Genomic DNA, 21,774 nt, shown 5'->3' on the forward strand with positions numbered 1-21,774 from the left:
GGAGTTAGACGCCCGTACCAAATATAATGTATTGAAACTCCATATACATGCTCGGAGTATGACCAAAACAAACAACAATTCACATAAATCAATGTTATGAAGTGGAAAAAATTGAAAGATACGTTTTGTTTACAATGAATAATCTTCTCCAAAGTTAATTCTCGTGCCGGAGGCAAACACACAACTTGTGATATTAATTTTGAAAAAATCATTTTGGAGCAATTTAGTTGGATGTATACAAAATGGGCAAACTGAAATCGCTTCGAAATGATTTTTTCAAAATTGATATAACGAGTTTTGTGTTCGCTTTTGGCACAAGAATGGTCTTTGGAAAAGATATTTTTCATTTGATTGTGTAATAGAACGGTTTATTAGATCTACCAAATTTGGTGGTCATTTGTATCGAAGCTAGCTGTTGTACAACTGAAACGGATGAGAATGACCATTTTCGTGTTATTGACGAAATTATCGCTCGAACCAAGTAGAACAACGCTTGATAGCAAGTGCTAACATAAAGGTACATATTTCTCAATGAGAAATTCTCATTCTTATTACTGATCTGTCTTCAACAATTGGAAAAATTCGGCATTCGCTTAACCATCGGTACTAATAACAAACTCAAAATTCAAACATATTGTAATTGCATTTATGGTTCTGAAGACTGTAACAGATGGCCTTTGATGTGTTCATTTATTATACGAAAAACGAACGAACGAAAGACACTTCCTATAGATAGATTGCTTGGAAGTTATTTTCGTTTGTTTCTTCGAAATTTCGTTTGTTGTTGATAGCAAAAATGAAATCATTTTTTGATAAAACAACGGAAGAAGGGAATGCAGGAAGTGTGACGCCACAGAGAAGTTTTGAATGCCCAAATTAAACGGATATCCTTTAAATTTCGAAAACGTCAATATCAAAATATTATCAGGAATATTGTGGAACATGAAATTGAGCATTACGAATATATTTTGCTGAATTTTTCTTTTTTTTTAGCGAAAAGATATACGAACAGGAGTTAATCACTGAGTTTTTAACTTGTTGCATTTTTGAAATTTATCAAGCGAAAGTTTCTCTTGGAATTGATAAACGAAAGCTTTGCTTATTAAATGCAATTGATACAAATAGGAACAATAAATGAGAGTTCTTCTTAGTTTTAATTTTGAATTCGGTCCGACCAGTTTGAATTCCGTGTACTATTCCCGTTTGACAAAATGAGAATTGTGATAGCGTGCGTGTTGGTTTTGATTTTGGTCAAAAAAATATATGGCTGCGATGATATACCTGGCGAATTATATAAAGAAACCCATGAATCACGACATATTGTTTGCAAAAAACCAAAAAATTATCGTTATATTGAGTGTGATTATTCTTCTGTGAGAGCGCTTAAAACTGAGAACTGCCCGACCGGATGGATCGAGTTTGATTTCATTCGGTATCGAAATGTGCAGACTCTAGACATTCCGTTTTCCAACTATACGACATTTGATTACTTACATTTAAATTTCGATTATTTGAAGCGGTTCAATGCGTCTCACAATAATTTAACGGAAGTGCACGAGTATCAATTCAATAACACCAAACAACTAACGGAAGTGGACTTTTCGCACAACCAAATCAAAAATCTTCACAAATTAACATTTTCAAAAGTATCCAAGCTATCCACAATAAATATTTCGCATAATCAAATCGAAGAAATGGATTCGGATTTATTTAGTGAGCTTTCCGATTTAGAAGTACTCGACCTAAGTGATAATGAAATTGGAGCGATTCCTGAGGACGCTTTTAAAAAGAATTCCAAATTAAAAACATTAAACCTAAAAAATAATCCAATCTGGCGGTTAGATTGCAGCATTACACAGTTACTGAATGGCATGACTTCAATAAATGTGTCATTCGAAAATGTTATTGGGTTCGATTTAACTTGTGCAACGCCAATCGAATGGGCAATGAATGAAGAAGAAATAATTTTCAAGAACGCAAACAACCAAAATGAGCTACGATACCCTAAGATGAAATTCAAAAATTTAAGAACACTCTCCATCTGGAGAAATCGATTGCATAACTCACTAGAAATAGTGGACATGTTGGGAGAATCGATTGAGGACCTGAATTTAAATGGAAACATATTGGGGAAGATAGATGAGACAACGTTTCATGGTTTCAACAACTTGCACTCTTTATATCTAAGTGAAACCAATCTTTCATTCGCTGCTGAATCTAATCCCTTCGAGCATCTTAACAAACTGACGCATCTCGATATTTCTCACAACAATTTAACATCACTGAATGTCAGTTTACTTTCAAAAACTTTGAGTAATTTGGAAATATTCCTAGCGGCTGGAAATCGCTTTGATAACAGTCTAGGAATCATACAAAGTCTCGGATCAAATCTATTGCTATTGCATTTTTCTCAGAATATCATCGGAGCATTGAATCTCAGCACATTTGAACGTTTCATAGATATGTCTTGGTTAAATTTGTCAGACACACATTTGGAACACTTCGATGTGAATCCACTCAAAGTTTCGACTTTAGATATTTCCCGAAACAAATTGAAGCGGTTGAACGTGAATTTACTGTCGGATACTTTGAATAGGCTGCACGAATTTTGCGCAGCCGGTAATTATTTCGAAAATACGGCTGAAATCATACAACATTTGGGATCAAATTTAAACGAACTGGATATTTCTGGAAATTATATGGGAACATTGAATGAAACTACATTTGAACAAACCCAAAATATTCAGCGGCTTTGGCTACGACGCACCAATTTATCGATTTCTGATGTTAAACCCTTTGAAACTTTGGCGATTGTTTTGAAGTACCTCGATATTTCGAACAATAACTTGACACAATTGAACTTCTCAACGTCGTTAGTTTTCGAGAATTTAAAAGTGATTTACTTGCGCGAAAACCATCTTACGCAACTGGATGGTCTTTTTAAGCATTCATATCCAAAGCTCACCGAATTGGATATCACAAATAACCAATTGAATTGCACTACTTACCTATCTATGGTCAGAACAGAATGGGAAAGTCTGAATATAATCGGAAATCCGTGCGGTGATGAAGATCGAACCCAATCGACGACAATTGCTCCAAAGACATCTGTTCCACCTTCTTCTTCTATTGTTTCGTATGCTGTTCCGATTGGTGTGTCTGCTCTAAACATCATCATCATTGTAGCCGTTGTTGTATTCCTTCGTCGGAAAAAATCTTCGAAAAGCAGTGGCCAAATGGAAGTATCCAACCACTCAAATGGCAATGGCGAAGAGCTACAGCCAGAACCACAACAAGAGGTAGAATCAAATCCGGAAGATCACATTTACGAGGAAATCGAAGAACCAGAATGCCCCTATGACCACCTGGAATTTGGAGTTCGTCCCATGCCAATATCGACTGAAAACCAACACTACCAAAATTTCACTCTGGTCAATCTTGATCGTGGAACTCGGCCTCAAAATGTAATTTACATTTTATGTGTAAACAACTCAAACCTCAAACAGAACACACTGATTATTTATTCACTTCTATCATTTCAGAATGGAGAAAATCGCCGCTTTTTAGACGGGCGACGTGAAATGCTCCCAATTTACAATGAATCAACACAAGATTGAAAAATCTTGTTTCATTCGCGAATGTCAGGATGAATTCATTCGCATTTACTTGCCATTATAGCCGACCGCAGCAGCGCCCGAGTGTGAATCGCAAAAACGATAATCGCAAAAGTGTGATTAATTAATTTTAATTTCTTGATTCCTGAGTTGCGAATCAAATTGAATTTTTTTAAACTGACATTCATATTTTCCGCTATCGAATCACCATAGAATTTTCATATTGTCAAGAAACTTGTCAGTTCATCCAAATCTGCATAGAATTTTCAGTTTTAGCGTAACCGTAAAATTATGAACGTTAAATTTTTAACAAAAATTAAACTCGAACCAAAATCAAAAGTTAACTACAAGTTATTTCAACGAATCCAAATAAATTTTTGCGTGTGAAGGGAAGAAAAAAATTCCAAATTCAAAAAATGGAAGTGATCGAAAATCGGCAAGTTTTTCTACCATACGCAGTAAAAACACTGCTTAAAGACAACTCGCCCGAGGAACAAGAGCATATACTTGAATTACTCAAGGATGGATTTAATGAGGACCTCTTTGATTTATCCATAGCCCGAATACGCCAGTCTAATTTTTATTTTATTTTATTTTATTTTATTAAACACCGCCAAGCTCTGGCTGAATATAATGTGGGTTTTGATTGAGGTTTGACAGGAAAAGAGTGCAAGACTGTTACATATTTAAAATAATAAACAATTAGTAGCAATAGGTTTCGATAACTATCAGTTCTCGCCTCGTTAAAAACCTGGCTCTTTTCGTAAATTATGCGGTAATCACAATAGTAGGAACATGAAAACGAAAACAGTCTTGCAACCAAGATGGAAATGCCTGTAATTAGTCTATGGCAAACGGTCCAAGATAACCTTTGGTAAACGTTTCCAAGGGACAAAGGCTATGTGAAGCGCTTGATTACGCGTTAATTTGAGACTTTAGGACAGCAAAAGTCGTCGCTCAATTTATACCGGTAGATAAATTGACGAGAAGTTTTACGTCTGTAAAGGCAGATTCATGTTGATTGCAGAGTGCACTGAGTTGACACGGACCATGATTTGAAACGTAACTAGAGCATTTGATGCTATTTGATAAATAATTCAAATTTGATTTGAACGATAAGAATATTAAGTCGCCAACTCGTGGATGGCTTTAAAAAGGAACAAAATGAATTTACAATAAATAAGTGTAAACATCACAGATAAGTATCATCATTTCAATACATATGGAAGGAATGTACGGAAAATAATTCGTCAGAATTTAAGCATTGATTTTTGCAGCGTGATTTGTGTGAGCTCAGTTGAATACCGCGCGGGTGGTTGGAAATTTGCACTCAGCCCCGTTCATGTTTGTTGCAATCAGCGGCATTCCAAGAAAAATGGCACACGAGCAATCTGTGTTGTCTTTGATGGGTTTGTCCGCTTGAGATCATGGGTCGGGTTTAACGGCAACATGAAAATCGTAATTCCATAATTAGTGTGGGTAGTATCTACGTGTTCTCGTAGAGAACATATACAAAAAATGAGGTTACCTGGATGAAAAATTGACGAGGCGGCCAGGTAGTCATTTGAGTTTGCAAAGCGATCCAAAAGTGATGTCCGTCATTTTGCGAACTGATGATGCAAAATTCGTCTTTGAGGTCGCCGCTGTGAACAGTTCCGGCACCATGTTCGCCATTTTGCACATTTGAGGAATTGGAGCTTCTCGCACCAGCTTCATGTGCTTGTCATTGACTCTGAATTGCTCGCTGTGTCTCAATGAACGCCCATCATTAAATGTGACTAAGTTCTGTGTGATAGAAGTTGTCATTAAAAGACAGGTGAATTGTAGTCGATGGTTGATTAAAGACTGACGATTTTATTCATGCACTTAAAGACTATATACAATAAATTGCTTAGCTGACTTATTTAAATTCTCCGAATTCTATTCAGGTTATTGTTGCACTTATAACTAAATAATAATTATTTCTTGCTTATGATTCATTATTTCGTGCGATTTCATTATTGTTCGATTCCAGTTAATTCAAAATTATGTCAATAGACAAAATGAGACTTTGTCACTAACCGTTGGACAGTTAGCGTTACCGTTGATGATGTCGTAGAAAAAACTCAATGACGCGTTGACACGTCGACGGCGAAGACTAATCATGTTCAAGTCCGACAATCGTTGCTCGTACGGTGTGATTGAGTATTGGTTATGTACGGATGGGTATTCTCGACGAGCGTACATAGTGAATTGGCGTTGCACGGATTCGATTTTGTCACTGTGGATTTTGTGGAATGGAAGCCATACCATGGCGCAGTAATCGAGGTGAGACTGAACCAATGCAAAATACAGCGACTTTAGTGTGGTAACGTCAGTGATGTCATGGCAAAAGCGCTTGACAAAGCCAAGTGCAGCCGTTGCCTTCGCAGTGACCATGTCAATGTGTTTGGCAAATGATAGTTTTCTGTCAATTAGAACACCCAAGTCCTTGTGTTCAGTCACTTTGCCGAAGGTTTGGTCGCCATAGGTGTAGCTTGTTTCCAAATGCTGACGTTTCTTGTAGATAGATAGCACTGCACATTTTTCGAGGTTAAGGTGCAGCAAATTCACATCACATGCTGACCAAGTGGAAAAAATATTGCGAATGTTTCAACGTAAAAACTTTTAAGAGATTTTAAAAACCAAATTTTATGTGCCAATTTTTTTTTTTAGAATGTTTGGTAGTTTGGAGATGGCCAGTCTTAAGCGACCCGGATGATGATGAACACGCTTGGTTCTTGGGTATTGCTGCAGAATTGAGCATTGAAAACGGAAGACTGAGAATTGGAGTAATGACGGACGAGTATGTAAAAAAATCCTTATGTTCACTATGATGAAAATTCAGAAGTACGATTCAATTTATTATTTCAGTGGTGCATTATTACCGGCGACAATAGATGAGGTCGAAAACAATTTCATGAAATGTCCGTTCTGCACAGATGAAGATGACTACTTTCCAATAATACCTGCAGAGCTTGCATATCACATGAACGAGCGACATCCCGATTTAGATTTCTCTTCTTACGAATAATTTGAGATTTTTCGAAACTTTTCCCTGAAAATTTACACGGTTGAAAATTGAATTTTATTTGAATTGAACATTGCGTTGAACTTCTTCAAGAATATTTCAGCTCATTTTTCACTTTCTTTTTTGTTCTTGCATCAAAAGCTGCGACTAGCTCACGCGGACGAGCGTTCGAAAAGGCAAGCAAGCAAAAGATAATCAGCAATTCGCTTTCAGTCTTCATCTTTTTATTTTCAAAAGTTGCGTTTTTGTTCCGGAAGTACTTCAAATAGACACTTTTGGGGGCTTTTGCCTGAGAAGACTGCCCATATTTTTGAGGGAAAAAATAACTTTTTACTCCAATACCAACCCTTAAAAGTGTATATTCTAGGGATTTATTTTTGCCTTGGTATCGTTGCACAAAACTGGACCATTTGATAGAATCATCAATCATTTATGGACCTTTCCTTGAAACACAACCTGTACACAGTGCAGAAACCTTTGTCTGTTAAATGGATTCAAATTTCAAGAGAGAATATTTATTTAAAAGACTTATGATCAACCTGTTCATTGATTTCGCCAGAAAAAAAACCGGAAATCGCCTACAGAATCAATTTACACGTTGGTGAGGACCATACAGCGATAATTTGTGACTAAGAAATTGGTTAACTTTTCAATTCTGTGGGCGCTGCCATATTGAAAATTTATGTGCGATATGGTGCACGCACTCAATAGTTCAACTTATTTTAATAAGGAATCTCTATAGGTGGCGCTGCCACATCGTCATTGACATCGAGTCAAATATTGTCAAATATAATAACACTGTTTATATAGGCTTTTGTCGCAGTACGGTGAGGACATCATAGCCAAGTAATTGAACTGGCGTCTTTTTGTCGTTCTCTCTCAAAACCAAAATCAAAACTATCTCAGGACACTCAAATGGAAATTAATCATCATTTTGGTAAATCCGCTTGGCTGATCGATGTTCGTTAGAATTCAGTTGGAAATTTAACGTTCTATCGGAAGCGGAAATGAAATCCAGTTTTCCCTTGAATTAATTAAATTGATCAACTGAATGGGGGTAATGATATAGCAAATGCATTGCTGTGCGCTTTAAAATAACTCCGAAAATACAATATTGACTTCCGGAACTTCCGTTCACACCATCCACGATTTTAAAACAATTTATTCGACGTATTTTCATTGGGTCCGATCGATACTAAAACGACTGAACGAACGAACGAAATGGGATTGCTGAAACTCCGAAATTATAATGGGAAAGCTTTGCCATTCATTTTTCAAATGCAATTCACAAACAATTTAGAAAACAAAAGCACACACATACATGTATATTTGAACCAAAAGTATACCGATGAGAAAAGTGAAATTCGATTTGGTTCGCAAAAGTAGAAGAAATGCGATAATCGTAGCACAGAAGAATCTCTGAATGTGAAACAAAAAAATGATTGCCACTTTTTTTCCATTCAATAAAATCAAAACTATAGATAAATATTGAATCCATTCGATCGGGCACAGATTTTTCTCTCTAAAATAAATGAAATAATAGTATGAAATAGCAAACCTGGTTGACATTTGGTTAGTCGATGCAAATCAAATGTAAACAGTGAATTTCAATCCATCGAATCGAATGATACTTGTTTGTTTGACATTTGACACACCACTGAATATGCATTATTAAATAGACATAGAGCATATGCTAGAAAGCAAGCAATGGCTAGTTTTTCAAACTAAAGTCCCTCTGATAATGTGTCCTTTTACAAGTCAGAGCATTAGTCTTGGAGGTTTCATTGTCAACCTAAATACGGATGACTACTCTGGTAAATATAATTTTAAAGAATATCCATACTTGGACCATTTTGATGGCATAGAGTCACCACTACAAGTGCCAAGCATTCCAACCTTTTCACGTGAAAGGAGTACTCCTTTGAACTATACATAGTGCCATTGATGTTTATTTTAAACTAAAGCCAATATTCCAGTCATGGTAATTTGCCGGTACAAATTTTACGAACGCTATGACGAGCTTCAAAATATCTCACTTTCTATTTTTACGAATTCCGGTATATACTGTATTTGAAAAGCACATCCTCAGTTTCAATGAGCATTTTACTATAGACACACAAATTTACACAGAATCATATATGAACATTTTGTTGTTGAACAATTTCTTTTTTGAAAGACACAAATAAATCATTAGTTTGAACTGGAAAACGACTTATTATTTAGCTTGTAAACAAAGGAAACGATATGATGAAAAAAAATCGAACAAATTGTAGATAACCAATTTGGTAATTTGCAAATTTAAATTTGAAGAATTCGATCTGTGCAATGATGATTGATGCTTACCGCAGTTTGGAAGTTGCGTAAGAATATGATCCGGTGGAAGTGGTTCTGGGGTCATGACATCGAGACCAGCCGAAAAAATGGAACCATTCTTCAGTGCTTCGATCAAATCATCTTGAACAACGAGGCCTGGTTCAGGGAAAATTGAGCAAAAAATGGAAAATTCAAATTTATCAAAATGATTGGTGAATCAGAGGGAAAATGTGTGATAGATCCAACCTCCACGCGACACATTGATAAACACCGAAGTCGGTTTCATTTTGGCAAAGGCCGTCTTATCGAATAGGTTGCGAGTTTCATTGGTTAACGGGCACATAGAAATCACAAAATCCGATCGAGTTAGCAGATGATCGAACGATACAAATGTCGCACCAAGTTGTTTATCTTTAGGAATGTTTATATGGAGAATGTGGGGAAATTCGATTAGTTTTAGTTTCTACCAAGAGATTTCCGAAATGTGTGTTTTCGATCACAATATAATATGCGCTACAACGCATTGTATTTACTCAAGTAGATATGCATCCAATCAACAGGTGGCAGCTCTTCAAAAAACGCAACGTGAAAGAAAATTTGATATAAAACGACATTTTTCGTAACAAAAAATTTATTCAAAAAACACATTCGTCATGGACAAAAAAAAACAGATTGAAATATGTTTCAACAAAATGTTTGTGTAACAGCATTGAACGTTTATAGATAGTTGAAAGGGTGAAGAGATCCCAACTTTTCTTTCAAGTTCATTGAGAATATTCTGAGCACTGATTTTTACTTCGTTCGTAAAGTGGCCAATGTCATCATTTTTATTTCCATTCCAAAAACAAGATCAACATAAAAAAGGTAACATCGAATTTTTAGAAAGCAATTTATTGTAGGAAATATAAAATCAGAAGAAAATGTGTAAAAATAAGTCGGAAAATTTTCACAGTGAATCAATTTTTTAATAAATGAATCAATAAGCGGAATAAATTAGTGGTTTCCCTTCGATGCCATTCAGAACGTTTTGAGCAGCCAGTTTAGCCATGTTGTTCCTGGTCTGGTTGGTTGCCGATCCTAAATGTGGAATCACCACTGTCCACATGAACAAAAAACGCAAAAAATAAATCAGAGGCTTCAAAACGAATAGAATTTCATTTGTGCAATGATGATTGATGCTTACCGCAGTTTGGAAGTTGCGTAAGAATATGATCCGGTGGAAGTGGTTCTGGGGTCATGACATCGAGACCAGCCGAAAAAATTGTACCATTCTTCAGTGCTTCGATCAAATCATCTTGAACAACGACGCCTGATTCAGGGGAAAATTGAGCAAAAAAGTGAAAAATTCAAATTTATCAAAATAATTGGTGAATCAGAGGAGAAATGTGTTATATATCCAACCTCCACGTGACACATTGATAAACACCGAAGTCGGTTTCATTTTGGCAAAGGCCGTCTTATCGAATAGGTTGCGAGTTTCATTGGTCAACGGGCACACAACAAATACAAAATCCGATCGAGTTAGTAGATCATCAAACGAGACAAATGTCGCACCAAGTTGTTTACCTTTAGAAATATATGGAACATGTGCGGAAATTTGATTAGTTTAGTTTCTTAAGAATGTGTCATTAATAAATTCAGAGTAATATTCCGAAAGGTTGATGGTATTTCGATACCTTCTTCCTTCTCACGATGACCAGTGTACAGAATGGAACCAATTTTAAAGCCTTGAAGACGTTTGGCAATTTCTTGGCCGACATTACCCAAACCAACAATTCCGACTGTGGATCCTTTGATATCTTGACCTGTTTAATTGAAATGAATTCAAAAGATGATTTTAGCTCCAATGATTTACTCAGTAAAACATGTGTGTCACACACTTTAATTCAGCACTAACCAAGCATCCATTGTGGATCAAATCCATCCCATTGATCGTTGACGATTTTCAAGTAGCCTTCGCGAAACCGCCGAGCAGCCGAAACCAACAAACCAATAGCCAAATCAGCAACGGCATCGCTCAATACATTTGGTGTATGACCCAATGGAATGCTCCGTTTTTTGAATTCGGCCACATCAACGTAATCCATGCCTGTTCCAGATGAAAAGAATAAGGAGAAGGATTAATTTTTTTTAGTTCCTAGTACCTATTGTATGAGATGTTATGTTGCTAATGCTCATTGAGATAGAATTTTGAATTTTAGTTCTCCATATCATAAATTACTCATACGAATTCCTATTCTGATTTATAATAACAACATCGTGATGCTGTTGCAAATGTTCGATTACCAGCCGACATAGTGGAAACTGCCTTCAGTTGAGGTCCAGCACGATCTAATGCCTCAGCATTCAACGGTTCATGTGATGCCCATAAAATTGCATCGACACCTTCCGATTTGCTCAAAATTTCCTCACGCGTTGGCTTTGGATTTCCTTCGGCGATAATCACATCACATCTACCATTGGATTGATATTGAATGAGTGTTTTAATATTAGAATGAAAACTTAAGTGACATCTAAATCAGGACTTAGAAGTCAACCATTCAACGATTTTTTTCCAAACATCACGTGCTTTTTAAGTCATGGAAGAAGAAACTCAAGGCAAATACATCAGTAAAATCACTTACTTTGTACGCAACAATTCAACACCAGCTGGCGGTATTCTGCGATTCAAAAAGAAAATGATAAATTTAAAAACGATTTAAATAGAAATTGATTTTCGTAGTAAATTATGAAAATTAAATAATTAATAGAATAACCAACATGGGATTGGTGACTAAAACTCTCGGAAGACGTTGTGTATCAGTCATTGTTGTGCGTGCTGAGCAAGGAATCTAAGTTGAATGAAAATAGAAACGCACAAAATCGTCACTTATTGCCTGTGTCGTTGCTTATCACACAACTATATTGCCTATTATCGTTTGTTTATTTTTGTTTACACAACAATTGACGACAATTTATCTTCAAATTACATTTTTTTCGATTCAACCAATATTGGTTGTAATGATAAAATTCAACTTTCTGTGAAAATTCCACTTGACAACCGTAGTATTCAAACTAATGAAACAAAAAGTTGGAAGCGGTGTTATTCGGTTTAACGATGATTTCACTTGAGTTGTGCCGTTGATTGTGTGTTAAAATCAGCTGATCATCTTGTTTTCTATTATTTTTTCATTGCTCTGTAAAAACATACACCACATAACCACAATAAGAAAAAAATCTAGATGATTCGCTATGGTATTGTGGCCCAATTAATTTCCTGCTTTTTACTGTGATACTTACATTTAATGTTTTCATTTTGTTGACATTCACAGCAAACATACACGTTTGTTTCAAAAACCGATGCGCGCTTATCATTTTGTGGCAAATGATACTATTGACACACTGACTCCATGTGTGCTAGTGCGTTGATTCAAGCGATAGAACAGTTTCATCACTATCAGAAATGAAAAGTGCTCGATTCCAACGATAGATGCCTCTGTGCATGGTCAAAAACAACGATTTCAAATTAAAACCAATTTTAATTCAACTAGAATTTTAAAATTGATAATTTTTTTGTAATTTTTTTATTGAAACTTTTTCTCTCTCTCAATTTTTATGGAATAAAAAATAATAAAAATGTTTTTTTTTTTAAATTGTCACATTTCTTAATAAATAATTTCGATTTTTTTTTATCAACTGGTTGAATTGGTGATTGTTTTGACTTAAAAAAAGGGAAACAGCCGTCGGGCAACAAAATAGAGGGTATATATCGTCTTGGTATAGGCTATGAAAAAATCGTCATATTGTTAACATATATATATTAAGGCTCCGATTGTTTTACATAAATGCAAATATATTTTTGTTTGTTTCTTTGTTGGTTGGTTGGTTGATTTGCAACATGCGAACGCATTAAATTTTTGTCAAAAAAATTAATCGTCATTGTTCACGCAACGAGCCGTTGTTTCACCGATTCGCCGTGTAACATAATAAAATATTATTCATTATAAAGTGATTGTTCGTAGTGATAAATGATTTGTGAGCTTTTTTTCGTGTGCTTAACAACTAAATTTTTGTTTCTTCTGATGGTTTTAAATGCTGCAATGATACGAAAGAATTCTTTGATTTGAACCCATTTTGCATTCTAGACGTAGTAGAGACGAACCACCGATTTCGTTATCAGCATATCACCATCGTAAAAATGCGTCTCGATCGTCACATTGCCACTGAAAAGAAAATTAGGGGAAATTTTTAATTGATTTGCAGATTTTCCACATATAGGTCATTAGGTCAATGGTATACAATGACGGTTAGTGAGGCCGGTTTTTGGGGTATTTTTTTAAATCGTAGTCTTCAATATGGTTGAAAATTTCTTGGTTTTTTCATGTTTTCCTCCTTTTTCTACTTTCAACAATTTTCTTAGTCTTTTCAGCTGGATTTTTCCTGTTCTCTGGCAATTTTCTGGATCAAAACGTCCTTTTCTGCCATTTTTCTCGGTTTTTGGATTAAATATCTGTTAAAACTAAATCTAAAACTATTGAACTAAATCTCCTCTCATTTCTCAATTTTTGTTTCTCTCAAAAATTTTCTGGTTTTTTCGAAAAATATGAAAGAATTCGTTTTTTCCTCCCTTCGTCACCGGTTCTTCTCTCAAAGAGAGTTCTTCGTACTCTTTCAAGCTTTACATGTACTATTCCAAGTGCCTCTTGTTTCTCGTATACTTGATTGATGATCGTTTTTGTTTCAAATATTACTAGCTTCTGTTGCTTGCCTCTCTAGCTTACTTTTTTAAACATAATTTTTTACAAATTGCTTGGACTTATTAAGGTTAAAGCTAAAAACCTATTCAAAAACCCTTCGATCGTGACAACTTCAATGTTAACCACTTACTTTAATACTTTGGCTGGCATCATTTGAGATTCCGGCGCTGCTTCGATGGTTGATTGCCATGTGTTTGTTGTATTTGGACTAACCCAGCCCATTTCGAAGAGCCATTCTTCCATAATGCGCCCTTTGAACAGGATCTGAAAGAAAGCATTCAATTCTTCGTTTAAAACTATAGTGTCAATTGTTATACATTATGACGATCAAAATTTAACATAAACATCCAATCTCAAGACAATCTTTCTCTGATCCAAACTCTGATTGAATTAAAGAAAACCATCTAATCTCAAATTGACCAATCTAACACAAATGAAACCATATTAAAGTACATCACAACTTACTTTTTGATCGAGTCGAAAATTTTCGATGGATTCAACGGTGCTAAAGTTGATTTCGCGTGACACGGCTCGCAGATCCAAAATTTTCGTTGGTATTTCGGCTTTGTGTTCAGCACCTGACGATGACAAATCTTTGTTCTCTTGCCAAATGACTTTGCCCGTATCGGCATCACGTAAAATCATCCAATTGCTGTGCATCAATAATCATTAATAAAAACCAAATCAAACCAAACAATTGCTTCAACAGATCATTTTCAAACAAAGAAAAAAGAAATGGTGAAATTGTCATACACACACAAAAATTCACTTACATTTGAAAACCATCTTGAATTTTTTCCGTTCGATTTTCATCCGCTGCACTCATGACTGCATCAAATAAAACAAAAAAACTGAGTGACGAAAGAAGAAAAAAACCAAAAACATTGAATTCGATTCGTTGAATGTGATTTACTTACTTGATGCAAATATGGTATGTTTGTTGTTTTCAATTTTGGTGTTGTGTTGACTGAAAATGGTGAATTCAATGACTTTTCGAATGAAAAAAGTGGTCGTGGTCGTCGTCGTCGTCAATGCTATGTGAGTCTGAAAAAAATCCGAATTGGAATTTCGTCGTGTGTACATGTACACACACTTAACATAGATTTTGTTGATGTTGTTTGCGAATTTTTCAGCGTACGTTTTTTTTCGTCTCTCTTTAAACTAGGTTTCAATTGTGTGTGGATTCGGCGCGATTGCTTTGTTGTGTGTTATTGACGGGAGTACTGTTGTTGTTTAATTTTTTGTTATGCGTTTGACAGTTGAGATAGATATACAGTGTGTCGAGCAGTAAGCGCCCTCTTACAACCTCATTTTGCCGGCGCAACACCACACTCACCACATGAATATTGTATACACAAGCCTATGACAAAATTCTCGATTTTGAATTATTCAAACCAATCAATTACGAAATATAAAAAAAAACTCTTGAGGTATTTTCCGCGCATTCTATGCTTCAATTTTATTTTTAACCCATTTTTTGTTTAATTCAATGCTTACAACGTAAAATTTTTTGCTTTTCTTTTTTCATATCAGAGCTTAAAATTTTAGGTACGACCATCCGTACGGTGCAAATTAAAAGAGAAATTAAAATTATCCAGCAAGTAAAATTAGATTGTATTGAAAATGCAAAATTCGTTTAGCGGCCCAATTGCTTTTCAACGACACCATCCTGTTCATGTTTTTTTTTTTTGTAATGAGACTGGAAAATAACCATATCTCTATTGATGGTGTCGAATGTGCCGTCTATTCCTCCTCTGCATCAGCGAAACGTTCATCGTCTGGAATGGAAAGAATTTAATGGAAATTTTTTGGTTAAGAAGGAGAGAATGAACTTAAATGGAAATGTAAATTTCAAATGAATGGAACTTGAATTTTTCAATTCATCCAATGGAGAAATAATTATTATCGGCCATAGCAGATAGCCATGAAGAAACTGGTTCAATAAAGATGAAGGGACTTCTTCATTCCAACCATTTACAAAATGATAGCATGAAGAATTCAATGATGAAATTAAGAGAAGAGATTGAAAATACATGGAAAATGATCCAAACATATTCAATTTCCAAACAAAAAATGACCTAAATCCAAATATTTTACCATCGATGTGCAAATTTCGGATATCCTCTTGATCGATGTCATCATCAGCTGCATGATTGTTCTCCTCAGCCATTATGAATTCGTCTTCTTCTTCAGAGAAACTGTCTGTAATGGGAATTATTTCAGATTTTGTTCAGTGAATCGATAGTCATTGAATAAAATTTATTTCATAATAGTCAGTGACATTGACTCATTGTTATCAATTCAGTTATTGAATACAAAGAAAACGAATTTGAAAGAAGAAAAAAATCAAAAATAAAAAGTATTCAAGAATAAAAGAATGAGAGAAAATAATTAAAAACGAAAATGAGTTGATTCAAAAAAAAAAACAACAACTCAACAACAAAAAAACAACCTTCCGTTGGGAAAAATTCACAAAAAAAGCCACCACAAATTGTGTTACAAACCATTTGGATCGGGATGTAAACTTTGGCAATGTTTCATTGCTTCGAAGATTTCTTCGATTCGATTTTCATCATGTGGTGTGTACCAGATTTCGGTCATTCGTGGCTCTTCATCTGTCGAAAGAAAGAACAATTGAATATGTTGATGAGTGATTTAAATTGTAAATCGAAATTGTATATCTAAATTCGACGACGTCGACGACGTCGACGACGGAATTACCTTCACATGTGCCTTCATCATCATCATCTTCGTCGTTGTCACCATCCTGGGCCATTCGTTCATCGTTGCCGTTGTTTGCATGAAATCGCCCGTTGCCTTGTGACGGTGGATAGTCGATGTGCACATCGAGCATAATATAAATACACTTGACCGGTACACTTGAGATTGCATGCAACGTTATACTTTGCCATGCTATCGAAATGCCTTCTTCACGACCCGTTTCCTGCCAACGCAAATAACTACAGCACAAAAAAATAAACATAAAAGAAAAAAGCACAACAACCAAAAACATTAGTTTTCAACCAAACCAACAGCAAACAGCACTATGGTGTTGTGTGTCTCTCTTACTTTTCTGTGATGTACAGTGTTCCGGCATTCATTTGTGTTTGATTGATTTTCATTTCGACATTTTCCAATTTCTTGACTAAACCCTCTTCGGGATTCACCAATGGACCAATTATCACCATTTTTCTGCGGCTAATTTTCGCTTTTTTACCTTTCTGAATTTGTTGTATCGCTGCACCAAAATAACCTTTGAGCTAGTGTATAATTCCCCTGCAAGTTGAATAGACTGCGTCTGAATCATAAACAACTCACAGCCAATTTGGGGTTAGGTTTGCCTATTTGCAATGTAAATGACACTTCTGGCTTACCATTTATTTCGGAGAGTCTCAGTGGTCGATAGTACAGTTGCACTGTTTGCAATGGATTGATTCAATTCTAAAATTAAAATGAATTTCCCACAAAAAATTCCATTTTCAATTTTTCATTGAAAATTCATAAATTTTCCAATAAAAAATTTTCGTTTCGTAATTTTCTCCTTTTTTCATTTTTCCACAACACTTTTTCGATTCATTTCAACCGAATCGTCTTATCGACATGTCAAACGAAATCGATCAATGTGCCGTACCAACGTGACCGCATCGAAAACAATGATTGAAACATATGTGTGCATGTGTTTGGTGATAGCAGTGGAGAGCCGACATTTATTTGAAAACACGTGCGAAGCACACAAGCACTAACCATCGTTTAAACGCTGCTCCTAGCCACACGATTTTTTTTTTTAATCAAGTGAAATAAGTTTAGCGTTTATTTTTTGCATTTGTTTTTTGTTTAAATAAGTAAACAAATTGTCGATACGTACAATTTGTTTGGAAATCGAATAATCCAGTGCTTGTGTCGATTAACTGAAGGAATTTCATAAAAATGGGTAGACCAGGTGAGTTGAGCATGCCAGCACATTTTTTTTCTAGTGCATGTTAAAATAGACAAATTTTTGAGTGATTGAGTGAATTGAAAATCGGGTAGTCGTCATCAATCCCAGAGAAATAATCGCATAGGAAAGTGTGAAATGTAGAAGCAATTTCTAAATTCAGTTTTTTTCTTGTTTATTTTGGAACAGAATTCGGAGGTGGCCGTGGAGGTGGTGGCCGTGGTGGTGGCGGCGGTCGTGGTCGTGGTGCACCTCGCGGAGGAGGCGGTGGCCGAGGAGGAGGCGGTGGTCGAGGAGGATTCGGAGGCAAACCTAGCTTCGGCGGTGGTGGTGGCCGAGGTGGTGGAGGACGTGGAGCTGGTGGTCGAGGAGGTGGCGGCCGTGGTCGCGGTGCACCAAGAGGCGGTGGCAAACCAGGTGGCTTCAAAGGAGGTAAGACTGTAATCCATATTCAATAAACATTTGAATGCAAAAAGTGTTGCTAATTCAAAACAAAACACTACAATGAACACGCTACATTTGTTTTGGCAGGCAAAACCGTTATCGTTGAGCCACATCGTCACGACGGTGTGTTCATTGCCCGTGGAAAGGAAGACGCATTGGTTACACGCAATTTAGTGCCCGGCTCCGAAGTGTACGGCGAAAAGCGCATCTCAGTCGAAGTAAGTGATACTTTTTATTGATCAGTTTTCAATCGGATTTGAGCCCAGTTTGTTAGGTTCATTCTTTTTAGAACTTAAACTAAAACTGAACGTTGTTGAATGGCATTGAACGACGTTGACATAGTTTAACCGAGTTCAACAATTGTGTTGAAACCAATCGAAAACGGAATTCATTTTATTTTGGAATGATGATTTGTGCAGGGGTACGGAAGCGACGGCATGTGGTCGTAAAACTTGTTCAAAACAAACGTGTAAATCCATCGCCCGAGGTGATGGTTGTGTTTGTTTGTGTTCAAGTTTAAGAAAATGCACTACTGACCTCCACCATAAAACAAAAACGCCATTTTGCTTCACACATTCCCAAGTACTAATCCAATTGTTTTTTCTCTTTTTCTTTTTCCTAATTTTTCTCCACATACAAACCGCACACAGTCAACACCCGGTGAAAAAATTGAATACAGAGTATGGAATCCATTCCGTTCAAAGTTGGCGGCTGCCATTTTGGGTGGTGTTGACAAAATTCACATAACACCCGGTTCAAAGGTATTGTATTTGGGTGCTGCGTCCGGAACGACAGTGTCACATGTATCGGATGTGGTCGGTCCCGAAGGATTAGTATATGCTGTTGAATTTTCACATCGATCGGGTCGTGACTTGATAAATGTTGCCAAAAAGCGAACAAACATTATCCCAATCATTGAAGATGCCCGTCATCCGCACAAATACCGAATGTTGGTCGGTATGGTGGACACAGTTTTTGCTGATGTTGCACAGCCCGATCAAGCTCGTATTGTGGCATTGAATTCACAATATTTCCTGAAAAATGGTGGCCATTTCGTTATCTCCATTAAAGCATCGTGTATCGATTCAACGGCACAACCTGAAGCCGTTTTTGCCGCTGAAGTGAAGAAATTGCAAGCCGACAAACTGAAACCACAGGAACAGATCACACTCGAACCGTACGAACGAGACCATGCCGTTGTTGTCGGAGTCTTCAGACCACCACCAAAGAGTGCTAGCTAAACAGAGAAAAACACATCCCCACCAATAAACACACACGCTAAGACTATTCAAGTTTTGTAATTTTTAAGTCAGTTTCTTTTTCCACCCGCTTCTCTTAACAGACAAAACGTTTTGAAAGCGCAATCACACGACACATATTCAACGGAAGAGAGTTTTTTACACATATGAAAGTGTAGCATTTTTTTTTCTTAGGAGACAACATTCGATTCTTTTTGACCCGATTTTCGAAATGTGTAGAATTTTTCTTTATTATGTGAGAATTTTTACACTTCGGAAATAGATACGATGAAATAGATTCTGTATTTCTTTTTTTGGGGCGCGCGCCGATAAAACATTCATGTTTTTTTCGACACATTTCACAACAACTTAGACATTAAGACAACAGAGTATGAAAAAGAGAAAAAAATTTAATGAATTTTTTTTGAAATAAATGAACTAAAAACGATTAGGCATTGTGCGTTTGATTTTGAATTTTTTTTTTTCTTTTCTTTATTGGCATTTTTGTTAATTCAAACATTTTGGGATCTATGTGGGGATTTTTTTTCTTAATTTATTGAGAATGAACTTAAAACTATCGATTTTAGATGAGTTGTGGTAAAGTTAGCTTGGACAGAAGATGATGGAATGTTTATGATTTCACTTGTTCGGCTTCATATTCTTCTGGGGTGATTGGAGTATGCAACTGTAATACAAACACACATTTTCATTAGTTTACGATTCGATGGAACGAAAAATGTGATAAATTCATAAGCCATGGACTAATCTAAGGGGATTTATCTCTCGCGAATGCTGCGAATGCATTCGCATTTCAGAACAAAAATTTGAATGTTTGCGAATGCGACAAATGTGGCTATGGCAGCGAACTTGTGACTACATAATTCAATTAATTGATTCGTGTCTGTGCACGCATTCGCAACGCTGCCATATGATTTATTTGTAAACATTCGCACTCGCATTCGTGAGAACGTTCGAGAACAGCGAAATACGTATTCTATACGAATGCGAGTGCGAAAGTTTACATAGAAATCATATGGCACCGTTGTGAATGCATGGCACTGAGCGCGAATTTGTGAATAAAAATTTGAATGACAAACCGACATAGAAGCCCCTAGGGACTAATCCACATCAATTCCAATATAGAAACGGACTAAGGTAAGTCAATCAAAGAACGGTTCTATTGACAAAAAAAAATCGACGACTAATTAACTCCAACCATGATCGACTGAAGAACGAGAAGATTCGGTGCAAAAATTTATGTTAAAGACATGAAACGGCAATCATAAACCGTTGAAGTTCCGTGATAAAACTTCGTTTAAACATAACATCTAACAAATCAAAACAGTGACTCACGGTCTATGAGACACTTCATTCCACATTCAAATATTCCTTACCGCTTTGCTAAAATTGTTCCAGTCGAGCGCTTGCTTTAGTTTATCGTTGTCCGACGGTACTTTGTCATAATTCCAGTAGGTGAACTCATTGAAGATGCCACTCACTTTGAACGTACGCTCAGCATTTTCGTCCAGTGGTCGTTGATCCTCTTGGAAAACAATGCCCCGATGCGATTCTGGCACTTGGAATTGACACCCATTCAACGGGAAACCACGCAGCGAATTCTTGAGAACTGCAAAATAAGGATGAAACATCATTAAGTATCTTTGAAGATGAGTGTAATTTGCAAACGACAAGGGATATAATATGAAACGTAACAAGTAAAACCACATAAACGATGCAAATAACGCATACATTAAAAATTATAAAGGATACATTTTGATACTGAATGGGTATTTTTAAGTGAAAAATGATGTCTTTGGTCCAAAAAAACTGTGAAATGCACTGCCGAGAATAACAATTGACTAAACATAAACAATACTTACATCCATCGACTTCAGTTGTGTAGTTGTTGAAGTACTGATCAACATTTGCGATGGCCGATTCTTCAACGCTCGCTGGAATGAATTGCAATTGGACGTGATTCTCTTTGGGCTGATCGAAATCAGCATTGTCCAATTTCAAGTGTATTGACATTTTTCCCTTAGCTACAGCAGAAATAAAACTCCAGAATTGTATCACTAATGAGTCTTTCGTCACAATACGACATAAACAGATGTGCAAACGCGCGCGTTTTTCCAATGACAACCGACTGATTTTTGACAGATCGCCGCATGAAGTGTACACAACCTCAAATGTGGCGCAAATAAACAAATGCTTTTTTTTATGCTAGTTTCTCTAGATGGATTTGCCTTTTGAACTGGATTTTCAGACATAATTGAATGCGTAAGCCCAAATTGAATTGCAAACAGCTGAAATATTCATCACAATTGAAAATTATGATTTACAAAGAAAATGATGCAATCATGGAACTAAACTAGCATGAAAAATGATGCCCAAAACGAGCATTTTTTTTCTCATTCTTCCTTTTTTGCCTACGAAAAAGAAAAAC

General features: G+C 36.1%; 6 protein-coding genes and 1 long non-coding RNA gene across 8 annotated transcripts; 3 read left to right on the top strand and 4 right to left on the bottom strand.

Annotated features, from left to right (window-relative positions):
* The first annotated feature begins 1,413 nt into the window (after positions 1-1,413).
* Positions 1,414-3,691, top strand: LOC129573356 (chaoptin-like). Its single transcript, XM_055453771.1, has 2 exons — positions 1,414-3,464; positions 3,543-3,691. Exons 1-2 carry the CDS (start codon positions 1,695-1,697, stop codon positions 3,615-3,617), a joined length of 1,845 nt encoding a protein of 614 aa, XP_055309746.1. The 5' UTR covers positions 1,414-1,694; the 3' UTR covers positions 3,618-3,691.
* Positions 3,692-5,399: 1,708 nt separating this feature from the next.
* On the top strand, positions 5,400-6,734 carry LOC129573364 (uncharacterized). Its single transcript, XR_008688585.1, has 3 exons — positions 5,400-6,250; positions 6,309-6,438; positions 6,507-6,734. It is a non-coding gene; the product is annotated as an uncharacterized LOC129573364 (long non-coding RNA).
* A 3,115-nt stretch (positions 6,735-9,849) lies between these two features.
* On the bottom strand, positions 9,850-12,330 carry LOC129573323 (glyoxylate reductase/hydroxypyruvate reductase-like). Its single transcript, XM_055453716.1, has 9 exons — positions 12,256-12,330; positions 11,737-11,807; positions 11,601-11,636; positions 11,263-11,429; positions 10,874-11,065; positions 10,653-10,781; positions 10,378-10,542; positions 10,160-10,285; positions 9,850-10,071 (listed from the first exon to the last, which is right to left on the bottom strand). Exons 1-9 carry the CDS (start codon positions 12,328-12,330, stop codon positions 9,953-9,955), a joined length of 1,080 nt encoding a protein of 359 aa, XP_055309691.1. The 3' UTR covers positions 9,850-9,952.
* A 186-nt stretch (positions 12,331-12,516) lies between these two features.
* LOC129573362 (probable cGMP 3',5'-cyclic phosphodiesterase subunit delta) lies at positions 12,517-14,961 on the bottom strand. 2 transcript variants are annotated; one of them, XM_055453778.1, is made up of 5 exons: positions 14,630-14,961; positions 14,486-14,540; positions 14,178-14,364; positions 13,843-13,976; positions 12,517-13,178 (listed from the first exon to the last, which is right to left on the bottom strand). In XM_055453778.1, exons 1-5 carry the CDS (start codon positions 14,793-14,795, stop codon positions 13,097-13,099), a joined length of 624 nt encoding a protein of 207 aa, XP_055309753.1. In that variant the 5' UTR covers positions 14,796-14,961; the 3' UTR covers positions 12,517-13,096. The 2 variants fall into 2 exon arrangements, with proteins under 2 accessions (XP_055309753.1, XP_055309754.1); XM_055453779.1 differs by having other exon boundaries at positions 14,486-14,563; positions 14,630-14,957.
* Positions 14,962-15,143: 182 nt separating this feature from the next.
* LOC129573361 (methylosome subunit pICln) lies at positions 15,144-17,038 on the bottom strand. Its single transcript, XM_055453777.1, has 5 exons — positions 16,782-17,038; positions 16,434-16,672; positions 16,217-16,327; positions 15,810-15,914; positions 15,144-15,490 (listed from the first exon to the last, which is right to left on the bottom strand). Exons 1-5 carry the CDS (start codon positions 16,898-16,900, stop codon positions 15,456-15,458), a joined length of 609 nt encoding a protein of 202 aa, XP_055309752.1. The 5' UTR covers positions 16,901-17,038; the 3' UTR covers positions 15,144-15,455.
* A 325-nt stretch (positions 17,039-17,363) lies between these two features.
* Positions 17,364-19,779, top strand: LOC129573360 (rRNA 2'-O-methyltransferase fibrillarin). The gene is made up of 4 exons (XM_055453776.1): positions 17,364-17,652; positions 17,836-18,078; positions 18,178-18,308; positions 18,741-19,779. Exons 1-4 carry the CDS (start codon positions 17,640-17,642, stop codon positions 19,329-19,331), a joined length of 978 nt encoding a protein of 325 aa, XP_055309751.1. The 5' UTR covers positions 17,364-17,639; the 3' UTR covers positions 19,332-19,779.
* Positions 19,780-19,790: 11 nt separating this feature from the next.
* On the bottom strand, positions 19,791-21,757 carry LOC129573363 (ribonuclease H2 subunit C). The gene is made up of 3 exons (XM_055453780.1): positions 21,209-21,757; positions 20,723-20,955; positions 19,791-20,013 (listed from the first exon to the last, which is right to left on the bottom strand). Exons 1-3 carry the CDS (start codon positions 21,357-21,359, stop codon positions 19,960-19,962), a joined length of 438 nt encoding a protein of 145 aa, XP_055309755.1. The 5' UTR covers positions 21,360-21,757; the 3' UTR covers positions 19,791-19,959.
* Positions 21,758-21,774: the final 17 nt, after the last annotated feature.

The sequence above is a fragment of the Sitodiplosis mosellana genome, unplaced genomic scaffold (assembly GCF_009176505.1).
Source record: "Sitodiplosis mosellana isolate CC-2019 unplaced genomic scaffold, AAFC_SMos_1.0 Smas_scaffold_6062, whole genome shotgun sequence".
Taxonomy (NCBI): domain Eukaryota; kingdom Metazoa; phylum Arthropoda; class Insecta; order Diptera; family Cecidomyiidae; genus Sitodiplosis; species Sitodiplosis mosellana.

Coding starts and splice junctions, on each gene's coding strand:
- LOC129573356 (XM_055453771.1), top strand. CDS start 1,695: ATGGATTCGGATTTATTTAGTGAGCTTTCCGATTTAGAAGTACTCGAC. Junction 3,465..3,542: donor GTGGAACTCGGCCTCAAAAT/GTAATTTACATT, acceptor CTATCATTTCAG/AATGGAGAAAATCGCCGCTT.
- LOC129573323 (XM_055453716.1), bottom strand. CDS start 12,330: ATGATAAGCGCGCATCGGTTTTTGAAACAAACGTGTATGTTTGCTGTG. Junction 11,808..12,255: donor ACAAAATGAAAACATTAAAT/GTAAGTATCACA, acceptor CATTCAACTTAG/ATTCCTTGCTCAGCACGCAC. Junction 11,430..11,600: donor GTTGAATTGTTGCGTACAAA/GTAAGTGATTTT, acceptor ATCCAATGGTAG/ATGTGATGTGATTATCGCCG.
- LOC129573362 (XM_055453778.1), bottom strand. CDS start 14,795: ATGTACACACGACGAAATTCCAATTCGGATTTTTTTCAGACTCACATA. Junction 14,365..14,485: donor ATTCAAGATGGTTTTCAAAT/GTAAGTGAATTT, acceptor ATTGATGCACAG/CAATTGGATGATTTTACGTG. Junction 13,977..14,177: donor ATTTTCGACTCGATCAAAAA/GTAAGTTGTGAT, acceptor GCTTTCTTTCAG/ATCCTGTTCAAAGGGCGCAT.
- LOC129573361 (XM_055453777.1), bottom strand. CDS start 16,900: ATGGTGATAATTGGTCCATTGGTGAATCCCGAAGAGGGTTTAGTCAAG. Junction 16,328..16,433: donor TGATGAAGGCACATGTGAAG/GTAATTCCGTCG, acceptor TTCTTTCGACAG/ATGAAGAGCCACGAATGACC. Junction 15,915..16,216: donor TTTACATCCCGATCCAAATG/GTTTGTAACACA, acceptor TTCCCATTACAG/ACAGTTTCTCTGAAGAAGAA.
- LOC129573360 (XM_055453776.1), top strand. Junction 18,079..18,177: donor ACCAGGTGGCTTCAAAGGAG/GTAAGACTGTAA, acceptor TTGTTTTGGCAG/GCAAAACCGTTATCGTTGAG. Junction 18,309..18,740: donor AAAAGCGCATCTCAGTCGAA/GTAAGTGATACT, acceptor AACCGCACACAG/TCAACACCCGGTGAAAAAAT.
- LOC129573363 (XM_055453780.1), bottom strand. CDS start 21,359: ATGTCAATACACTTGAAATTGGACAATGCTGATTTCGATCAGCCCAAA. Junction 20,956..21,208: donor CACAACTGAAGTCGATGGAT/GTAAGTATTGTT, acceptor CTTATTTTGCAG/TTCTCAAGAATTCGCTGCGT. Junction 20,014..20,722: donor GGAACAATTTTAGCAAAGCG/GTAAGGAATATT, acceptor TTTGTATTACAG/TTGCATACTCCAATCACCCC.